The sequence below is a fragment of the Arvicanthis niloticus genome, chromosome 6 (assembly GCF_011762505.2).
Source record: "Arvicanthis niloticus isolate mArvNil1 chromosome 6, mArvNil1.pat.X, whole genome shotgun sequence".
Classification (NCBI taxonomy): Eukaryota; Metazoa; Chordata; class Mammalia; order Rodentia; family Muridae; genus Arvicanthis; species Arvicanthis niloticus.
In genome coordinates, this window is record NC_047663.1 from 46,158,727 (window position 1) to 46,179,056 (window position 20,330).

Consider the following 20,330-nt stretch of genomic DNA (forward strand, 5'->3'; position numbering starts at 1 on the left):
GGGCCTTACACCATTTAAAAAAAAAAAAAAAAAAGTGTTTGACTATGTATTTTATTCCTGCTAGTCTTGAACTTCTGGACTCAAGTGATCCTCCTGCATCATCCTCGTGCTGGTAGGATAGGCATGTGTTGACCACTTGACTATGTCTCGGTTTTTTTTTTTTTTTTTTGAGGCCAAGGCTGGTCATGCTGGGCAGAAGGGGTTGTTAGGAACAGCAGGAGGCCTCTATCCAGAACCCCAAGGTAAGTTCCTGGGTCCCTTGGATATGTACCCCCTGTTTATTTTCAATTGCACCTCCCCCTGCCCCCACCCAGTGTTCCTGTTTTTCTGTCTTCATTGTTGCTAAATCACAGCTGACATTTTCCTGGCCTGGAACTGAGCTCTGGGTCTCCAGTCATTCCTTATAGGAAATGAGAGCGAACAGGGAAGTCAAGGGGAAACAGACTTTTCCAGAAGGAGAAGCTGGCATGGGGGGTGGGGGAGAAGAGGCACCCTGGGCCTGCCCTGACATTGATGGCTGGGCACCTTCCCTTTTTTCCCTCAGCTTCCTCCGCCCAGGAAAGGCCTATAAAGCTTCCTTCCTCTGGGAAGCACATCTATCCAGGGCAGGCTCATCCTAGAGGCCACACAATGGTTCTTATCAGTCTCGGAGCCAGGCACTGAGACCCAGCACACACCAAGTCTCACATATTTCCTGTTTCCACCCAATGGGTCAGGGGTGGGCCCAGAACAGCCATATCCTGACTGGGGCCTAAGAGGGAGAGCAATCCCCTTCCTTTTTCCGCCTCTCAATCACAGCTGAACTTACCCTTCTCAGTTTAGGAGAGACCGTGCACCAGAACACCAGCGCAGTGGTGTTTCTGAGGGTGTAGGAAGGGTAGAAGTGAGTTTGTGGAGAAGTACTGGGGGTCCTGGCCCCTAGAGCCAGCCCCAGGGCTTCATGAATCAGAATAGCAATGCTGATAGTGTTTTTGGGTCTTAGCAATAGCTCTCTTAGTGACTTGTCCACAGGTATCATTTGCATTTTCTAGATAACTGAGACCCCTGTGGCTAAGGTAGGATAAGATGGGTCACAGATGCAAGCCCAGTCTCCAGGCCCCATTCCTATATTCTGGTCCTTTTGCCCATCAAAGGAGTCACACACAAACATAAAAGCCATATTTATAATTATCCTCCAATATAACAATACACAGAGAACAGACAGCCACAGCCCACTAGAAGCCTGGGGGGTTATTCTTAACACCCGGTGGCTCCCAGGATAGAATACAGAGCCTGGAGCAACTGGAATGACTCTTAGGTCACAGGATGGATGTGAGAATTACAGGGCAAGACTCCCTGAGGTGTCTTCTCCTGGGAGAAGAGGCATTGAGTCACTTGGCAGAGGGCAATTGTCAGGAATAGGGACAGGCAGCTTCTTCTTGCCACTAGATCCTTCAGAATGTCTTGAACCTAGCTTCTGTCTGCTTCCTATTTCTAGGTCCCAGAAGGGCCTAGAGGGAGGAGCAGTGCTTTGCCAATGAAGATGAGCTTGATGTAAAGACCACCCTAGAGGACAGTGGCTCTGGCTCCTCCACAACCTGTCAACTCTCTGTAAAGGGCAGGTGGAGACATGAAGCTGAGCTCGCCTGCAGAGGCTATCCTTAGGCCCTAGAACTTCCTGATCAGAGTCCACTCTCCAAAGTAGAGATGGGCGCTACTATCTACTTTTATCATAGTGCTTCCACTGAAAGCAGGATCTCAGAGCCTCTGCTCATCCTTGTGGGGACAAACCATGACATGCCAAGACTTTGGAACCCAGTGCTGTTCATGCCATCCAATTTACAGGGCCTGTACAAATGTGAACATCCCTCCTCCCAGGGCAGCCCGAGGCCCGGGATGGTGTGATAGGAATGCAGGCCTTTGCCAGATAGGGCATGTGCCTGGCATGACTGCTTGGATGTGAGGGAGAGTGTTTATGAAAGGGAGAAAAAAGAAATGGCATGCAAGCTAGTGGAAGCAAGCAAGTCTATATGCAGTGGACTGTCTCCAAGTCTTCACTATTGATGCACTACCCTGTTTCAATCACATCTCTGTAACGAAAACCTGTATTAAAGGGCCGGTTCATCTGGCCTGGAGAGAGCAGAGGATCTGGCTGAGCTCCCCTGGGAGGTGGGGAGCTGGAGGATACTCAGCTGCCTCCTCAGGGGCTGGGCCAGACCCAGCGCTGCTGGCAGTGCTGAGACAGAGCTGGCTTCCAGCTCTAGCCTCCGCCCTGAATGCATTCACTCCCATCTGGGCTCAGATCTGTGGTTCATGCTCACACAGTGTGTCCGCTCTCAAAAAGAAGCGAAACGGGATCTGCAGGGGTAAAACGGGTAGCAGAAGAGGTGAACAGAGTTCTTATCTACTTTCCTAATGCCCCACCCACACCCAACAGATAGAGCTCCACAGGCATAGCATGCCTCCCAGATCCTTCAAAGTAACCTTCCCCTTCTCCCCACAGCAGCCCCTTACCTTGAAGGGTTGACTTATCCCCACGACAGAGTGCAGGTTGTTACTGTGATAACAGAGAAGAAACTGATCCTCAGAGTCGGGGATAGCACTGATGTTGATATACACCTGGGGCAACAGGAATGGGGTCAGTTCCCGGGCCAGGGCCCTCCCCAGGATAGTGGTAAATTATCCACACTTTCTTCCTTCCAGAAGACAAGAATGATTAGGCAATTCTGCATGTCGGAGATGTACCTGGTTTGGGTTGTTACCACAGGAGACTTGGTTGTCGCCGACCCAGACATAGGACACATAGTCATTAATGTGGCGCATCCCCACCTGTGAATGGGATCAGGCAGGCAGTCAGTGGCTGAGGAGGGTATGAGAGCTACAGAAAAATCCTAAGAAGATGGTCCTACTGCCAGGGCTGGTCTTAACACTAAGTCTTCTCTTTCCTGACGGGCCCTAAATTGGACAGGGTCCCTGGGGTGAACAAGGGTAAGTTCTTCAGTTGTCTCTGGCCAGCTCCTGTGAGCCCCAGTGATGGAAAAACCAGGGGATAACGGACTCCCTGCCTTGCCTGCTGTATCACCTTGTATAGTCCGATCCAGTCCCAGGGGCTGCTGAGGAACTCTGGCGTGGAGGTGTAGCTGATCAGCATGTCGTTCTCCGTGGTCCACAGGTACTCAGGCATCATGGTGACCAGTGGGGCAGACATCAATGGGGTCAGCTGCACACAGGGTGGGTGGTAGGCTGGAGTCCTTAAGGCAACTGTTCCTTACTGTGTTCTGCTAGCATGGTAGGGGCAACAGGGACACCCAGAGCAGTGGGCATAGAACTTTGCTAGGCTACTCTGGCTGACCCTAGCTGGCCAATAGGAAAGGGAAAGGGCCAAAGGCTTGTCATGGGGAAAGCTTGTCCTGCCAGGAGAATGGAGTCTAGACCCAGGTAAATAGCACAAGAGTTGAGAACTGAGGGTGTGCATGGATATGGGAAAGGGACCTGGTTTAAGAAAAGAGGTCTGGGGACTGGAGAGATAGTTAAGAGCACTGGCTGCTCTTCCAAAGGTCCTGAGTTGAGTTTCCAGCAACCACGTGGTGGCTCCCAACCATCTGTAATGGGATCTGATGCCCTCTTCTGGTGTGTCTGAAGACAGCAACAGTGTACTCTTATACATAAAGTAAATAAATACATCTTTAAAAAAGAAAAAGAGAGAGGAATAAAGAAAAAAAGGAAGGAAGGAAGAAAGGAAAAAAGGAAGGAAGGAAGGGAAGAAGAAAGAAAGAAAAGAGGACAGATGGTCACTCTCTTCCGAGGTTTCTGCCTCAAAGGCCCCAATTCAGTTTGGTGGGGCAAGGCTCTGGTGAGAACAGCTGTACAGCTGAGGAAGGGCCAGCACTGGAGCTGAGAGGAGAGGCATTTTAGTGTGGCCAACAGTCACTGTCATTAGGTGGTAAGCTATAAAGGATGGGCAGAGCTCCCTCTGCAACTCGATCTAGATACAATTAGGACAAATAAAAGAAGTCCTACTTCACACAGGAGGTAATGAGAGTGATGGAACTCATTACCCTCCAGGGAGAAGACCAGGAGGAAACAGAAGCCTATTCACAAAGGACCTCCACACGGTTTTGACAGGAAGAGCCATCAACAGCTCCTCAGAAGCACTGGGATACCTGACCTGGGACGAAAGACAATCATGTCCTCCTACAGGTGTTCCCTGGAGACTGCCTGACTTTACAACCCATCCCAGAGGGCTTGGTAATGTGGCCAGCACAGCTATCCCTCTGCCAGGTTTTGGGGAGCCCAGAAGTTCACCTCTAAGACAAAGGTGCCAGTGACAGGCTTATGGTCACTGATGCTGTATGTCATGTGGCTGATGTAGTTCTTCAGTGTCAGCAAGAAGCAGGACGTTTGTAGACTAGAGGCCAAGGGGTTGGCTTGGGACGGCTGCCGCTTCAACCTCCACATGATGCGGTCAGTCCACGCAGGCTTGCGTTTTTTCTCACTTAGGGTAGGGAAAAGAATGGGAAGAAAAGGAGTTGGCACAAGAGCAGGAATGTGCCCCCATGTGTCTGCTTCAGGGTCTACCAGCACATGAAGACTTCTGGCACACTGGCAGGTGAGTGTATCCAACAGAAGCAGCAGGAATCAACCACAGACCCTCTAAGCCCACATGTTTATGAATTAAGCTGTGATTAGGAATATTACATTCAAGGCACTTCTTAAGGAAAAAACAAAACAGTAAAGAACCTGGGTTGGGTTCTGAAGATGTAGACTCAGACTTGAATTTGGGGAATGCTTTCTATCTCAAGGAGGGAGGGGGTCACTGGAGAGACAGCTCAGCAGTAAAGAGCACTGGCTGCTCTTTCAGAGGACCTGGGTTCAATCCCCAGCACACGTGGCACACGCCTTTAATCCCAGCACTTGGGAGGCAGAGGCAAGTGGATTTCTGAGTTCGAGGCCAGCCTGGTCTACAGAGTGAGTTCCAGGACAGCCAGGGCTACATAAAGAAACCCTGTCTTGAAAAACAAAAACAAAAACAAAAACAACAACAAAAAAAAACCAAAAAAAAAACAAAAAAACAAAACAAAACAAAAAAACCAACCATCTGTAACTCCAATTCCAGGGGATCTGATTCCCTCTTTTGGTAACTGTGGACAGCAAGCATGCATGTGGTACAGATACAGGCAGGCAAAACACATAAAATAAAAAAATAATAATAAATTAAAATTTTTTTTTTTTTTTTTTGGTTTTTCGAGACAGGGTTTCTCTGTGTAGCCCTGGCTGTCCTGGAACTCACTCTGTAGACCAGGCTGGCCTCGAACTCAGAAATCCGCCTGCCTCTGCCTCCCAAGTGCTGGGATTAAAGGCGTGCGCCACCACAGCCCGGCATAAATTAAAATTTTAAAAAGCTGTGGAAGATTGATGCTGGCCTCTGATATCCACAGACACATGCACAGGCGATGGATGGGCAAGTGTGTCTACATCATACATGTAAACATACATACATGTACACACATGCACGAACCCTAAACAAAAAAGTAAGCATCAACAACAACAAATAAACCTAAAATAGAAAAAAAATGATTTCCAGTTAGGCTTGGTGGTGCACACCTACAATCTCAGCACTACAGAGGCAAAGGCAGGTGGATCTCTGTGAGTTCAAAACTAGCCTGGTCTAGAGAGGAAGTTCCAAGACATACAGGACTATACAGAGAAACCCTGTCCCAAACAAACAACCCAACAACAACAACAAAACAACCAACAAAAACCACGTCCAGTCATAGTATAGTATTCTATGTCCAATCACTCTGACAGGTCCACCCCCCACTTCCTTCAGTCCTGTTTGACTAAAGCCTTCCAGTGCACTGTTGGGGATTAAGCAGCATCCCGCCTTTCACTGATGAGGATGACACCATGGCAAACCCAGACTCTGGAATCAGAGGCAAGCTGGAGGAAGGTTCTGGTCTGGTAATGCCAGAGCTGTGCCCTCAGGCAAATGACTTCACCTCTCTACAGCTCAGTTTCCTGAACTTTCAGATGGGGTGATAACAGCACTTATTTCACTTCAAACTGGCTGAGGTGTCCAGGAGTGGCTAAAAAGTGGAAACTCTGGCTAAACCACCTTCTGCTTGTCAGCTCCCAAAGTGTTCCCAGATATTCACCTTTCTGGGGGTTTTGTTGTTTGTTCAGAGACAGGGTCTTATTCTGTGGCCCTTGCACAACGGGAACTCACTATGTAGACCATGATGGCCTGGAATTCAATCCATCTGCCTCTGCCTCCCCAGTGTTGGTATTACTAGGACACTGCCTGTCACTGTGTCCTTGGTCATCATGAGCCCAACATGCCCAGCAAGGCTTACAATTTGACAAGAGCTGCACAAATGTACTTCTTCAAAGCCCAGGCTCTCCCCAATTCTCTGAGATGGTTAAGAACCCAGACCTTCTGTCAGGTTAGTGTCTGTCTCCTGCTTCCTCAGTACTTCTCAGCCAGCCCTTCTTCCTATCTTTTCTTTAGCAACTGCATTGTTCAACAAGGCTTACCATGTGTCAACTAAGAATGATTAACAAGCAGGGTCCGCAGGGCAAGTGTGAAGTGTATCTTTAATCCTAGCAGAGGCAGGTGGATCTCTGTGAGTTCAGGGCCAGACTGGTCTACATAACAAGTTACAGGCCAGTGGGAGCTGTACAGTGAACCTCTTATTTCAAACAGAACAAAAATAAAAACCAAGCAAACCAAAGGGAGTCAAGGAGATTCTTTTTGCAGCGCTGGATGGAACCCAGGATATGTGGTAGGTGACTATCATTGAGCTATACCTCCAGTTCCTTGACTTGCTTGCTTGGCAAACAAGACAGAAACGAAATGCAAATTAAGTATGTTCAAATATTATTGTATCTATTCTTCAAGTTCTACATTTCCTGTAATTTAAAAGTGAATCCCTGGGATATTATGTACTGTGACACTTGTCTTATTGACTGCTCCAATCTTTCCAATGGTGCTGTCTTTAATCTTTTAAAACAGATTTATTCATTTTTTTAATTTTATGTATATGGGTGTTGCCTACATGTAAGTTTATGTACCATGTGCACACAGGGTCCAAAGAAGCCAAGGGTGTCAGATCCTCTGGAACTGGAGTGACAGACGGTCATGAGCTGCTGTGTGGGTGCTGGGAACCGAACCTGAGTCCCCTGCAGATGGAACAAGTGCTGTAACCCTCTGAGCAGTCTCTCCAGCCCCATGGTCCTGTCTTACAAGTCATATTTTTTCTAAAGCTGAGACAGGCTACTGTTGTGGTGGAAGCTGGGTGCTAGCCCATGCCTTGTGCTTTCACTATGCTTCCCTCTGCCCCTCACCTCTATGACCCTGCTAGCTCTCTTCAGGGCAGCCACAGCTGTCTATAGTATACGTCAACCTCACAAAGGCTATCTGGGTGAATGGTTTCAATATAACTGTTTCTCAAATGAATGACCATGCCTTCACTTTCAGAAAACTAAAGTCAAAAATTCTGCAAGATTCTCTAGATTCTAAAACAAAACAAAAACAAAAACCCAAACCAACCAACCAACACCCCACAGAGAGCCAATCTGTGACCCTGGAGGAGCTGTGGCACATGATACTCTGAGCTCAGTGTCTGTGTAGCAGAGTACATTTTTACTTCAGCTCCCTATGGACAGCTTTTAAGTGCCTTATTGAACTCTGGAGCATGGTTAACTGGTCAGGCACTTAATGTGTCTGTGACACAAGTCTTGACTGCCTTGATCATAATATCCTCTGCTCGATCTGCCCAGTCTGCATCCATAATGGTTACTGTATCAACACCTGGTGCAATCCCTGACTCTAACAGGATTTCCCGCCCTGCCCTCAGCCCTTCCACCCTCCCCTGTAATGGAGCTGACCTGGGTTCTCATTACATCTTGGCTCAGGGACACTGCATAGCTAATGAAAGCTGCATTCTGAGCTCTACACACAAATCATCTGGAGTCACTTTGTATAGCTAGACATAAATCACTTACAGCCACTCAGGACAGCTACACAGGCTAGGGCCTTGTCCCCCCAAGTACTACTCATGAGTGCTGCTGAAGGACTAGAAAGCTTACCCTTCCTGTCTACCAACATTGCTGCCTCCTTCAGTGTACGCTCCTGAGGTGTATAGCTGAAGCAGAAGACTTGCCTAGTACATGTGGGACTCTGGGTTCAAGCCCCTGCAAAAACAAACAAGCCAACAAACTTCTCCTTGACAAGTCTAATTGACACCCCCCTCCTGTTTCTGGCTGCCAGCTTCCTTTGGCACTTCACTGAGTTCTAGAAAGGTACTGGCTAAGTCCCTGTCATTGGTGGGTCCCTTTGCTAGTCTGGCTTGAATATTGTTCTTGGGCTCTCAACTAAAACACAGGCTAGTCACTGTGCTTGTATCTGGGATGAACATAAATTAGATCCACGTTCTGTGCTTTGGGTATCAAGAGACCAACTGTGGCTCACTACAGGTTTATTTTATTTTGCAGCATTAGGTATCAAACCTAGTACCTTACACATAATGGTTCTACCAGCGAAGTACATAGATCTCCTAGTTTTTGAGACAGGCAACAAACCAGGTAGTAAGAAGCTTTGTGATTCAGGAAGAATCTTAATCCCAGTCTGATTGCAGAGCTATGTTTTCAGTGGGTTTAGAGCCCAAACACAGAGGGAGGGATGTCTAGGCAGGAATAGTCGATGTCATGATTGAAATACTCTGGTTTAGGGCCAGAGTATAGATTCTCAGCACTCATTTTAAAGTATATGCCTGTAACCCCAGGGATGGGTGGGGAGAGACAGCTGAATCCCTGTAACTCATTGATCAGCAAGACTATGACCAGACAAATGGTGACTGCCAGATTCAGTGAGAGACCCTTTAAAAAAAAGAAAGAGCCGGGCAGTGGTGGCACACGCCTTTAATCCCAGCACTTGGGAGGCAGAGGCAGACGGATTTCTGAGTTCCAGGCCAGCCTGGTCTATACAGAGTGAGTTCCAGGACAGCCAGAGCTACACAGAGAAACCCTGTCTTGAAAAAAACCAAACCAAACCAAACCAAACAACAACAAACCGAAAAAGAAAGAAAGAAAGAAAGAACAAAAGAAAGAAAGAAAGAACAAAAGGAAGAAAGAAAGAAAGAAAGAAAGAAAGAAAGCCAGCCAGCCTGGTGTGGTGGCACACACCTTTAATCCCAGCACTCAGGAGGCAGAGGCAGGCAGATCTGAGTTCCAGACCAGCCTGGTCTACTGGATGAGATCCAGGACAGCCAGGGCTACACACAGAGTCCCTATCTTGGAAAAACAAAACAAAACATAACAGGGTTTCTCTGTGTAGCCCTTGGAACTCACTCTATAGACCAGGCTGGTCTCAAACTCAAAGATTTGTCTGCTTCTGCCCTCTGAGTGCTGGGATTAAAGGCATGGGATAGCACTGGCTGGCTAGCCCTCTTTTTAAATACAGTTAGTAACAGCTCTTTCTGCCTAATGAATGTATGTACAGAATCAATGGTGCAAACCTTTTTGCACAATGCCTGGCACACGGTCAGGGCTCAGTGTCAGTCGCACTGAGCTAGTATATAACAATAAAGATCTCCATCTTCCTTAGTGGCTTTTTGTTTGTCCTGATGATCTCCTTTTGCTCCTGCTGGGAAGACTGGATATGAATATTTGTGTGAGTTGGGGCGGGCTCTGCTGAAGCAACCCAGGGCTTTATACATGCTAGGCAGGCATCCCAGAGCGGCAGACTTAGCGCTATGCTCAGATGAAGTGCCATAGATGAAAAGCACTACCATGTCCAGAGACGCACATCTGAGCCCAGCTCACCCATTAGCTAAGCTCCCTGGGGGCCTGCACTTACCACCTGTGAGCCTATCTACCCTGTCAGACCTTGTCAACTCCAGCCCAGACCTAGCTGCTTGCCAGGACTTAGATTCTGCTGGTAGTCTTTATCTTATGCCCAAAGGGAATTGCACCCTACTTGCTAAGGATTGAACCCAGGGCCTTGCATGTGCTAGTCAACCAAGTTACACCTTCAGTGCACACTGAGGTCTTGAAGTTAGGACCTCCAAAGCTCCAATTATTGAGGCCTCGTAGGTTCCATGTTACTGCTCAAGTTCAGTGAATGGCTGTAGAGAGCAGCATCTCCCTGCAACTACGGTCACATCAGCCAGCCAGAGCTCGTCCTCTTACCTATTTTCTGGCCTACTCTGTTGCCAGGCTGCTCTCCATCTCCAGAGTGCACTGCCTTTGCTTGTGTAGCCTTCCCTAGCCATAGCCTCATCCCTGTCTAGCCCCACATTACTGAAATGGTGTAGCCTTTCCCTGTTTCATTAATAAGGACACTTAGGCTTCGTCAAACCATTTCCACACATGAAGCCCACATAGCTACCTTTTGCCCTGGCATGCTATGGAGATACCTATTCCCCTTTTACTACTAGGGGTCTGGTCACCCTGTTGGTGTCTCCCCACCTAATAATATTAGCTAAGCTCCCTAAACTTGTTGGGAACCTGATGTCAGAGTTGTTCTTGCTCTCCAGTTAAGCCTCAGGTTTTGTAGTCACCCGGCCCTTTCTCAGCTCTTAGTTCTTCAGTAAGACTACCACCCTACCTGAAGAGATCAATTTAAATAATAACCACAGATATCAACCATGCTCCCTGGATACCTAGTCCTGGGCTAAGTATCTGTAAGGTCTCAGCCAACTCTAACTGAGTTGTGGATACTGATCACCCCCTTTTTGTGAAGACCAGCAGCAGAGCTAGCCCACCTTGCAGCTGGTGAGGGTGGCAGTGTGAGGGCCGTCTGTGTGCACCCTCTGTACTGTTCTCTGGGGACTTCATGTTTAGATGTTTAGTGTGAGGGCCGTCTGTGTGTACCCCTCTGTTGTTCTCCAGGAACTTCACTTTTTCCTTTCTTTCTTTCCTTTGGGTGGGTGGGTTTTTTTGTTTTTTTTTGTTTTGTTTTGTTTTGTTTTTTAAGACAGGGTCTCATGTAACCCTGGTTGGCTTTGATCTTGCTGTGTAGTGAAGGGTGGCTTAGCCTGCAGCTCCCCAGCGAAAGGATTACAGTTGTGCAAAACCACATGTAGTTTCCCAGTATTTCTTATCTCCTCACACAGTAGTTGACTCACTCTGAGTTTAGGGCAGGGGAACTTTGTAACTATCTTAAGTAACCTTTTGGCCCCCTGTCTGAGGTCTAGAAGGTCTTGAGAAGTAGCGGCAAGGATTCCCAGAATGCTTTGGTGCCTTCCCTCCTAAGTCAGGACCGCCCCTGTCCTTTCCTATATCTTCTCCTTCAATAACCTTCTCCCCTTCAATGCCACTCTTGTTGATGCCAGCCTTCCCTCCCTCTCTCAGACCAGTCTGGGAAGCTCCCACAGCCAGTGCCTAAGAAGGGGCCAGCAGGTTCCACTCCAGAGAGGTGATGGCTGGATCCATCCCTGCCTCTTTAACATTTCTACTCTGTGGTACGTCCTAACCTCCACCCTGCTACTAGGGCTGGCTGGCTAAGACTTCCAGAGCCTCCTAGGCACCAATGTCCTCCTCACCTGGTGTCATAGTTGTTGGAGTGCTTGTCAAACTTGTAGGTGGGTGGGAAGAGCAGTGGGCCTTCCTGGAACTCCCGGAGCAGCTGGTCATGTTTCTTGGCAATGAAGAGCTGTAGATACAGACACAGTCCCCATCTCCTCAGTCTTGACTCAGTAGGTCAGCCCACCCTCTTTACTGTCATGGCTCCAGCAGTCCCCACATCTTCTGAAAATGGGACTTTATAGGACCAGGGGAAACAGCTGTCTGCCATTTTCTCTGCTATCTTTCCTCTGTAGAGAGCAGGCTTTGAGTTCCCACTGTCTGAAGGTTATTAATAAGCTTGTGTCAGAGGACATAGGAAAGCCAAAACTCCCAAAGGGGTGGCACATTCTCCTCCAAGAGGTCAGCACTTGGTACAGGAGAGGCAACAGGGTTACAAGTCGGCTGATGTGTGTGATTATACCAGGGCAGGCCGAAGCTCATCTGGATCCCTCCTCCCTGCCTTTTTTTAGGGGGATGCTAGGATTTCACACTATAGCTTAGACTTGGCTAGAACTAATGTAGCCGAGGTGGCATCAAAATCAAAATCAAAACAATATTCCTGCCTCAGTCTTCTGAGTGCAAAGACTACAGTTGTGACCAGGTATGCACAGCCTGGCTCCCTGTTCTTGACCATGCAAATGGTTTCTCTAGGTGAACATCAGTACTAACAATATGGATGCCCCATCTCCTCATGCAAAACCTGGCTAGATGCTTCTTCCCACCCATGGACAGAGGGTCCAAAGATCCCAGACAATCTGTGCACTGTTGCTCTCTGAACATTTCACAGACCTCCATAATAGGTTCAGATTTCTCTCTCTTTCTCTCTCTCTCTCTCTCTCTCTCTCTCTCTCTCTCTCTCTCTCTCACACACACACACACACACACACCCCAGACCTCTGCTCACTTAATACCTGATCTTTCTCCCACAGCTCTCTGTAGTACTTTCTTGTTATACACTCCTGAACAAAGAGCAACCCAAAGTCCTCAATTCGAAAGTTCATGTCTCCAAACCACAGAATGAGGCTTCAGGAAAAAAAGGAGGGCAGCCTGAGGGTTTGTGATGAGGTCAGTGAAGACGCACAGGCCTGCTGAGCACAAGAGCTGCTGAGGAGTAAAAAGCTGAGGGGGCAGGTGAGAAGCTAGACTCTAGGACTCTAGGAGAGCAGCAGATGAAGGCCAGGGCATGTTTAAGTCCAGTAGGATAGTCCTTGGCTTCAGTGCTACCATTTAAGTTAAAGAACTTTCTCAGATGAGCACATGGCAAATACAGGGAAAGTTTTAGCCTTCTGCTCCCAAGCTGGCCACCAGGACAAGCTAATAAACAGCCTTGAGGTGAACTCAGGAACCACAAGGGTCTTGACCTGGGATGTTTACAATTGTCCAGGGTTTCTAGGAAGGCCAGAGAGGCCAGAGGAAGGTAGACATGAGGTAGGCAAGGTTGGGTGGTACAGCAGATGGGACATCAGGAAAGGGGCTGGGAAATGGAGCACTACTGACTGGCAGGGGAATAGACTCAGTCAGTGCTAGCCTGGGCTGGCATGGGGGAGGGCAGGGATGACAGTTTGTAGCTTCAGGCTCACTCATGGTCCAGGATGTTGGGGACATCACATCCCTCAAAAGTCAGACTCTCCAAGATTCGGTCAAAGTGCTCCAGGCGCTGGTCATTGTTGTACATGTGGGGAGGCAGGTGGCAATTGACGATGCTGACATAGTAGCCATAAAGTTTCAGGCAGATATTGACTCCCCCTTTGTTCCCCTGGTAGGAAAGGTGGGAAGAAGGGTGGGGAGAGACTCTGGATTGTATACACACTCCTCTTTCCCCATTCTGGGTCTGAGGAGAGGCAGTCTTACCTCCCCCAGGATCTCAGCCATAGACACACAGCTTCCCAACTAATTCTTCCATGCACAAAGCTTAATACCCAAATCTAGGATCTCAGGAATATCCAGGCCCTGCTGGGATGGCAGGGTATGGGGTGGGTTATGGGAGTCGGTATGCAGGGTCCTAGGCTACACAGATTATGCAGACTCAGCTAACTTCCTCTGTTTTGCTTAGCTCCAAAGCACCCATCCCTTGTTATCTCAAGTCTCAGATGAGAACTCGGTCCTTACCCAATACCCGTAGAGGCCAGTAGGCGTGGATTTTGTAGAGATGATCTGGATGTAGGGCAAATGTTGATACTTGGCAAAGACCAGTAAGAGAAGCCCCTGCATACGGACTTGAGAGATCTGCATGGGGGAGGAGGTAAGGGTCATTTATTAAACTTCAAAGGCCAATTACATCCCTGCTAAGCCCAACTATGGACTTTTAAAGAGTCTAGAACCACATGCAGAGCCCTGTCCAAAAGTCTACGGAGCCCAGTTTGAGTCTAAATTCCAGCCTTTTCCTTTTTACTCTGAATTGCAACAGTGCATTCCAGGGCTGCAGTTTCAGTTTCTGCTTATGGTCCTGGGATAGAGGAAAGGGAGAGGCTTCAGGGTAGCTCACCACTAGAAAGGCGCCCCTCTCCCAGCCAGCCTACAGCCATGGAGCTGCTCCTCTAGACTTCCACATCTTTTAGCTTCCCTTCTCACTGATGAAGCAGGGACACTATGACAGATAGACTGTGAAGGCTTTATTTTTTGGTTCAGTATGTATCTGTGTGCAGGTGAGCACTGTGGAGCATGGTTACTGGGTGTCCTGCTCTGTCGATTTCCACCTCGTTCCTTTGGAACAGGCCCCTCACTGACCCTGGAGCTGCTGACCAGTAAGCCTCGTGCTCCTCCTCTCTCCACTCCTCCATAGTGCTGGGATCTGAACTCCTGGAAAGGCTACTGCAATAAATGTTCTAACCCACTCTACTCCCTACTCCCTCCACCCTACTCCCTCTTTTGATACAGGGTCTTGCTAGGTGTCCCAGGTAGATCTTTAACTGCCAACCCCCTGCCTCAGCCTCTTGAGTGCTGGAAATAAAGATATGTGCTCCCATACCCACTTTGGTTTAGGGACTCTTCAACATAAGCAAGACCAAGAGAGACACTTTTAGGGTGCTACTCTGAACCTTGAGTTGACTGATAGCAACCCAAATACAAGAATTCATTGACTCTACACCTACTGCACCCATCTCTAATGGTGAGGACCAATTTCAGAGCTCTATGCATGCTGGGTAAGCATCTGAACACTTTTCTACACATGTTATAGCCTAGTGAAAATGGTATGTGTATGTGTGTTATAACTAGAAAGTTAGGCATGATGGCATACACCTGTAATCCTAGTACTCAGTAGGTGGAGGCAGGAGGATAAGGAGTTTAAGGCCTTAAAAACAGAAAGACACAGCTGCTAAAACTAACTCCAGACTCTGTGGCTGAATGCCCACGAAGGCAATGCACATGGCATGGAAGGAAGTCCTGAGGACACAGGCTCCGGAGCTGAGGACACCCACAGCAAGGCCTCCGCTTTCCCCTGCTGTCAGGGATCACATCAGCTTGTTGATGTCGGGTTGCGATTCCAGGAGGCAGGGGAACTAGGAAGACTGTTTTGGGATTGCCAAAATGCCTACTACTAGTGGCTGCAGAGGTGTGGTGGGAAAAGGCCACCCTAGTGACCCTCTTTCTCAGGGCTGGACTGTCCACTACTCCAGTAGCTGTTTCCGGAGCATGAGGTCCAAAGGCCAAGAAGGAAATCTCCGGGTGGGGAGCTGTACTGGTGCCTTCCAGGAATTATGAAACCCGATCTCCAGTCCAAAAGCAGCCCCAGCCCTGTGAAAGAGTCAAAGTAGGGAGATCCCCAAACTCAGTACTGAACAAGGGAGGCACTGGAGCCTGAGTCCTCTGGGGCTGCTGCATATGTATACACTAATGTACTCTCTACCCTGAGTCTTCTTAACTTGTTTTGTTTTTGTAACAGGACTTGAACCTATGTAGGCCTAGTATTAAGTGCTCTACTATTGAGCTATAGTTTTCTATTTTTCCCATTCACAACTATCTATAACAACAGAAACCTGGGCAGGGCTATATTATGAGGGACCAAATCCCAGGGTCAGGACAGAAACCAAGATACAGATAAGATTCAGGAGTAGAGTTCCATTTAATCCTAACTAACACTAACATAGCAGGTTCGGGCCATTGGGCTTTGGCACAGAGACCAGTCCACTTGGTGAGAGAGCAGCAGGAAGTAGGGGGAAGAGGGCAGGGACTATGAGACTGGGAGAATGGGTGGGGTTGTGAGGAAAAGTCAGAGCCTTCCAGGGAAAGTTCCAGTGCGAAGAAACTAAATTGAAGAAGCAATAGGGACTGGCAGGAGGTCACTAGACATTGGAGCATCAAAAAGGGTCCTCTGAATTCTCAACAGCTGGTAAATCCCACAAGGAACTGGCTATACACAGGGCTCTCCCATCCATTCTGGCTAAGGAAAGGAGAGACAAATGCTTTGTGTATCTACACCTTAGGCTCTAAATTTTATGAGGCCACAGGAGTGGAATGGGTTGTGCCCCTGACACAGGTTGAGCCACATTGGCAGGGTGGCTCCATTCCACCCAACCAATCCCTTGCCAATTCGTCAAGGCACAAGGAGTCATGAAGTCTTGGGAAGGAATGAGTTTTGAGACAGGTGGTTCTTCCCTCCATGAAGAAATAGCTCTACATCTTCTAGAAGAGGCTTCCCAGTTTGTTCTGGGGCTGACGCTGCCTAGGCTCAGGAGAACTATGCCTTGCATTTCTCCTTCTCAGAGAATAAAGAAGAATAAAACACATCCTAGAAAGCGAACAACAATTCTGGTATTTCCAAGAAGCTGTGAACTAGGTACTCTGATTAAGAGTTGGTTCATTCATTGGGGGTACAGGGCAGAAATAAAACCCAAAAACCTAAAACCTTCCTATCATTCTCCTATGGTCTAACGAGTCCCTGAAGTATACTGGTCCCCCAGACGAAGAACCACTTTGCACTACACCTGTCTCCCCCTCTCCCAACTTCTGAGCCATCAGAGCTTGATGTTCATGTTTCCTGTGATGTTAGCAGGTTAGCTTTGGGATCACCTGTCAGTCTTAGCATACACTAGCATAGCAATAAAATATGATAGTTTAGAATACAAGTCAGAGGTTTGAAAGATCTAGATTCAGGTCTTAGAGTTATCTGTAAAATATTTCTATCTCAGGAGTTAAGATTATAAAATAACACACACCAAGAGCTTATTTACAATGTTTAACACTAAGTGAGCACTCCGTAAATTGTACATAGCAAGTACTACACTCAAGAGATTTCATGCTGGGCAGTAAGTAGAGACAGAGGGTAGGACAGGAGGAGTAAGCACTGAGATATTAATAAGCCCTAATGCATTTCCAGTAGGAATTCTCCCAAAGTGATAAATATCTAGGTATGAAACTAACCCCTGGACTCATAGCTCAGACCTAGGTACACTGGGACAGCACAAGGCAGGCAGGAGTTCCAGACAGCCAAGTGTAGTGTGAGGCTTAAACCTTTTGATGAATGGGAAAGAACATGAAAAGCTGAGTGGAAGACAGAGGAATACATCAGACAAACAATTAGCTGAAGGGGAGAAAGGGAAACATATCAGACAAGCAACTAGAGTCAGCACAGGGAGGTGACACACATTCTTCATTGCCCATAAACTTACTTACCTTGACAAAGTTCAATGGGGAAAGCATATCCATGAAGAAACTGCTCCATGGGTCTTCAAAAGCAGCATCAGAAAGAAGGCTTATGATTCCATAATTCATTTCCTGCAAACTGACCATTCCAAGCCAGAGGCTCACCCCTGGCCTGGAGGATATCGCCTCTCCCACAGATATCATCAGACTTTCAGGCCTGGGTTCTGAAGTCAAAAGGTCTCCCTTCCCTAGCTGTGTGGCTGTTGACCTCCAATCCATGGCCACTGCTAACCCAGGACAAGAAGCACAAGACAGGACCCAATGAGGATGAAACCTCCTGACCTTTAGACTCCAAAACGAGTGAGGACAGGCTACATCAGTCCTCTACAGGGGTAGGGGGTGAAGGGGCTCTTCAGACACCTACCCAATGATATATATGTCCAGATTCAGGTCTTGGTTGTTCAGTTGAAGTAGGTCACTGAGGTCCTCAGTGGGGGCTGCAGAGGCCACATTCCATGTCACAACATGTACACTGTGGAAAGGAGGTTAAGTCACAGAGAATGGAGGACAAGATTTTTCCAGATAATGGGCAGAGACTTTGGCATGTTCGAGGCTTCCACTGCAGTGATCATGGAAAATGTGTCAGCATGTTTGTTTGTTTGTTTGTTTGGTGTTTTTGAGGCTGTGTCTCTCTATGCGGCCCTGGCTGGCCTCGAACTCCTTATGTAGATCAGCCTTCTTCTGCCTCCTAAATTCTGAGATTAAAGTTGTGTAGCACTGTGCCCAGCTTGTTTCTACATCTTGGGGTAGGAAAAGAGGAAAAGGAGCAGTGGACTACACAGTTTTCTCCTTCCCTTTTATGCCCTGAAAGCGGGAATCTCTTCCCTTGAACTGGCTCTTCTAGGCAAGTCTACAGTTGCCCATATCTGGCACAGAGCTGCCAAAGGGAGCTCAAAAGCCATTGGCCAGAAGGAAGGAATGACGAGTTTGATAGACAGGAACCTAGTAGCCCACTGGTCCTTCCAGCTCCATACACCTCCCTCAGCCTCTACGGCTGGCTCAGTCAGCAATCTTGTACCCCGACTCCTCAACCTATGGGCTCTCAAGAGTACCAAGAAGGAGTCAGAGGCTGATTGTGTATGACCGCATGCTTCAGAGCTATGAGAACAGAAAGAACAAAGTTGACAGCATATTCCCTTCCTCACTCCTACCCTGCAGATCCTTGGAGCACAACAAATTCTGTCAGGTACAAGTTTCTGAGTAACAGGTTTCTTAATATCTGTCTCAAGAGTCTACTCTCTATTGGGAAAAGTCATCTGTTGGAGTATAACATTCCAATCACTTCTCTCTACAAGTCTCACTAACAGGAGAAATAATTAGCAGCTCTTAAACAAAATGGCATTCATCAGAAGTTCAGAAAAGCAAAGACTTATAGAGGCCTTGAGCAAGGGTGTTGCTATAGCAACACTCTAAGAAGCCCAGACTGTCTCCAGAACAGAACAAGAAAGAACTCAGATTGAATAGAGATGAAACCTTTGAGTTCCAAGAATACTGAGGCACTGAAGCACAAGATCCTGAAGATCCACCCAGAAAAGGGAGGGCAGGCTGTTCTAAAACATCTTTTCTCCACCAGATCCTGTTCTTAGAGGTACATATTATTTTTTGTTTGTTTTGTTTTTTGAGACAGGGTTTCTCTGTGTAGTCCTGGCTGTCCTGGAACTCACTCTGTAGACCAGGCTGGCCTCGAACTCAGAAATCCACCTGCCTCTGCCTCCCAAGTGCTAGGATTAAAGGCGTGCGCCACCACCACCCGGCCCGGCAACATATTCTTAAAGCATGACTTGTAAACGAAACAAAACAAAACAAAACAAAAAATTCTTGGCTAGCTTAAAGCAGCTCCTGCCTCTCCCTATGAACATAAACAAAATAATACAAAATCTGCCTTCTCAAACCCTCTGAGAGACTGTTACTTCGTCTGTTTACAGTCTCCCCCTGCTGTCCAGCAGAGGATTAAGGCAGGTAACCCTTTTACTCAATGGCTCCTTGTATTCCCAGGAACTCACTCTAAGTGGATAAAGAATAAAACTCGGGATTTGTCATCCCAATTCTCGGTTTTGATGATTAGTAACAAATCCATGCACCGTGATTTACACTTAATTGGACGATTAGCCGTGTTCCTCGTGATTAAAGAGCAAGCATGAGACCAGGCTTCACCTCACTAAAGGACCTTATCTAAATCTGATTTCGGATTTCTAGAGATCACAGCCGGATCAAGAAGATCCCATGATGTATTGCTGAAAAATAGGAACAAAACTTCTAATCTACAGCTGAAGGGGCGAATGCTGGTCCTTAGCAGTCTAACCCTGTGTGCTCCAAAAACCAACTGGACACTTGCTTGGGGAGCATCTGCAGTGACCAACTAGGCAGTCCAAGTTTAGAGCGTGCATCAGTCCTAACCCAGCCCAGTCAATACTGGCTTGACAAAATTTGGGTATCTAAACTAGGGCAGCCTTGATCCCACTGTGGTTTTGAAACCTAGCCCCACAAATCAGACTGGGCTGAAGACAGCTAACCGCCAGAAACCGACCTGTCTGCACCTGTGTCCTCACCTGAGGGCAAAGCCTTTCGGTGCGCTCGGCCTCCTTTGACTCACAGCCGACATTATTCCCTCCCGATGACCTGGTAGGTTCCTGTCTCCGCGCTGCAGCTAGTGCGAGCCGGAGCAGCCCTAGGTCTCCGGTCTCAGCAGCACTGCTCCCTCCGGATTGTTTTTCTTCCGGATTCTGACTGCGCTTCGGCTTCCGTAGGAGGTGGATCTAGAGCGTCTAGGGCTTTGGGGTGCGGTTGGGGAAGAGGCGGGAGCCGACAGCAGAGCGAACCGCCCAGAGGCGGAGCGGAGACTAGCTCAGAGAGGCGGTCCTCCACCTCCGACGCCACACCGCCCGCACCGACGTGCGAGTGGGCGGCGGCGTGGCCGCCCAGGCCCCGCACTCCCAGCTTGCTTTGCGCGAGGGAGCGGGCGTGAGGAGCGTTGCGGGCGGAAGTTGTCATGGTTCGTGAACTCCGTCTGTTTCACGATCGTCCCTCAGCTTACGGTCTTCGCTGCCGCCTACCCACCCTCAGAAACCGGGAGTGGACCGGACTGAGAAGCTCACTGTAGTCTGTTCGGCCTCCCTCGCCCACACTACAAGTAATTTCTCATG

General features: G+C 48.1%; 1 protein-coding gene across 2 annotated transcripts; it reads right to left on the reverse strand.

The window, feature by feature from the left end:
- Positions 1–1,149: 1,149 nt before the first annotated feature.
- Inpp5k (inositol polyphosphate-5-phosphatase K) lies at positions 1,150–20,117 on the reverse strand. Of its 2 annotated transcripts, none has more exons than XM_034506311.2 (12): positions 19,737–20,117; positions 17,552–17,659; positions 17,158–17,266; positions 13,654–13,770; positions 13,125–13,300; positions 12,456–12,567; positions 11,523–11,632; positions 4,285–4,474; positions 3,062–3,199; positions 2,725–2,808; positions 2,494–2,598; positions 1,150–2,337 (listed from the first exon to the last, which is right to left on the reverse strand). In XM_034506311.2, the coding sequence occupies exons 1-12, from the start codon at positions 19,787–19,789 to the stop codon at positions 2,278–2,280; spliced, it is 1,362 nt and encodes a 453-aa protein (XP_034362202.1). In that variant the 5' UTR covers positions 19,790–20,117; the 3' UTR covers positions 1,150–2,277. The 2 variants fall into 2 exon arrangements, with proteins under 2 accessions (XP_034362202.1, XP_076792411.1); XM_076936296.1 differs by having other exon boundaries at positions 3,050–3,199; positions 19,737–19,984.
- Between the last annotated feature and the right edge of the window lie 213 nt (positions 20,118–20,330).

Excerpts from the sequence above, each read along its gene's own strand:
- Inpp5k (XM_076936296.1), bottom strand. The coding sequence starts at position 19,789 with ATGTCGGCTGTGAGTCAAAGGAGGCCGAGCGCACCGAAAGGCTTTGCC. Across the intron at positions 11,633-12,455 it reads AGCTGTGGGAGAAAGATCAG|CTCTTCATTGCCAAGAAACA; the intron begins GTATTAAGTGAG and ends CTGTATCTACAG. Across the intron at positions 2,809-3,049 it reads TATACAAGGTGATACAGCAG|GTGGGGATGCGCCACATTAA; the intron begins GCAAGGCAGGGA and ends TCCCATTCACAG.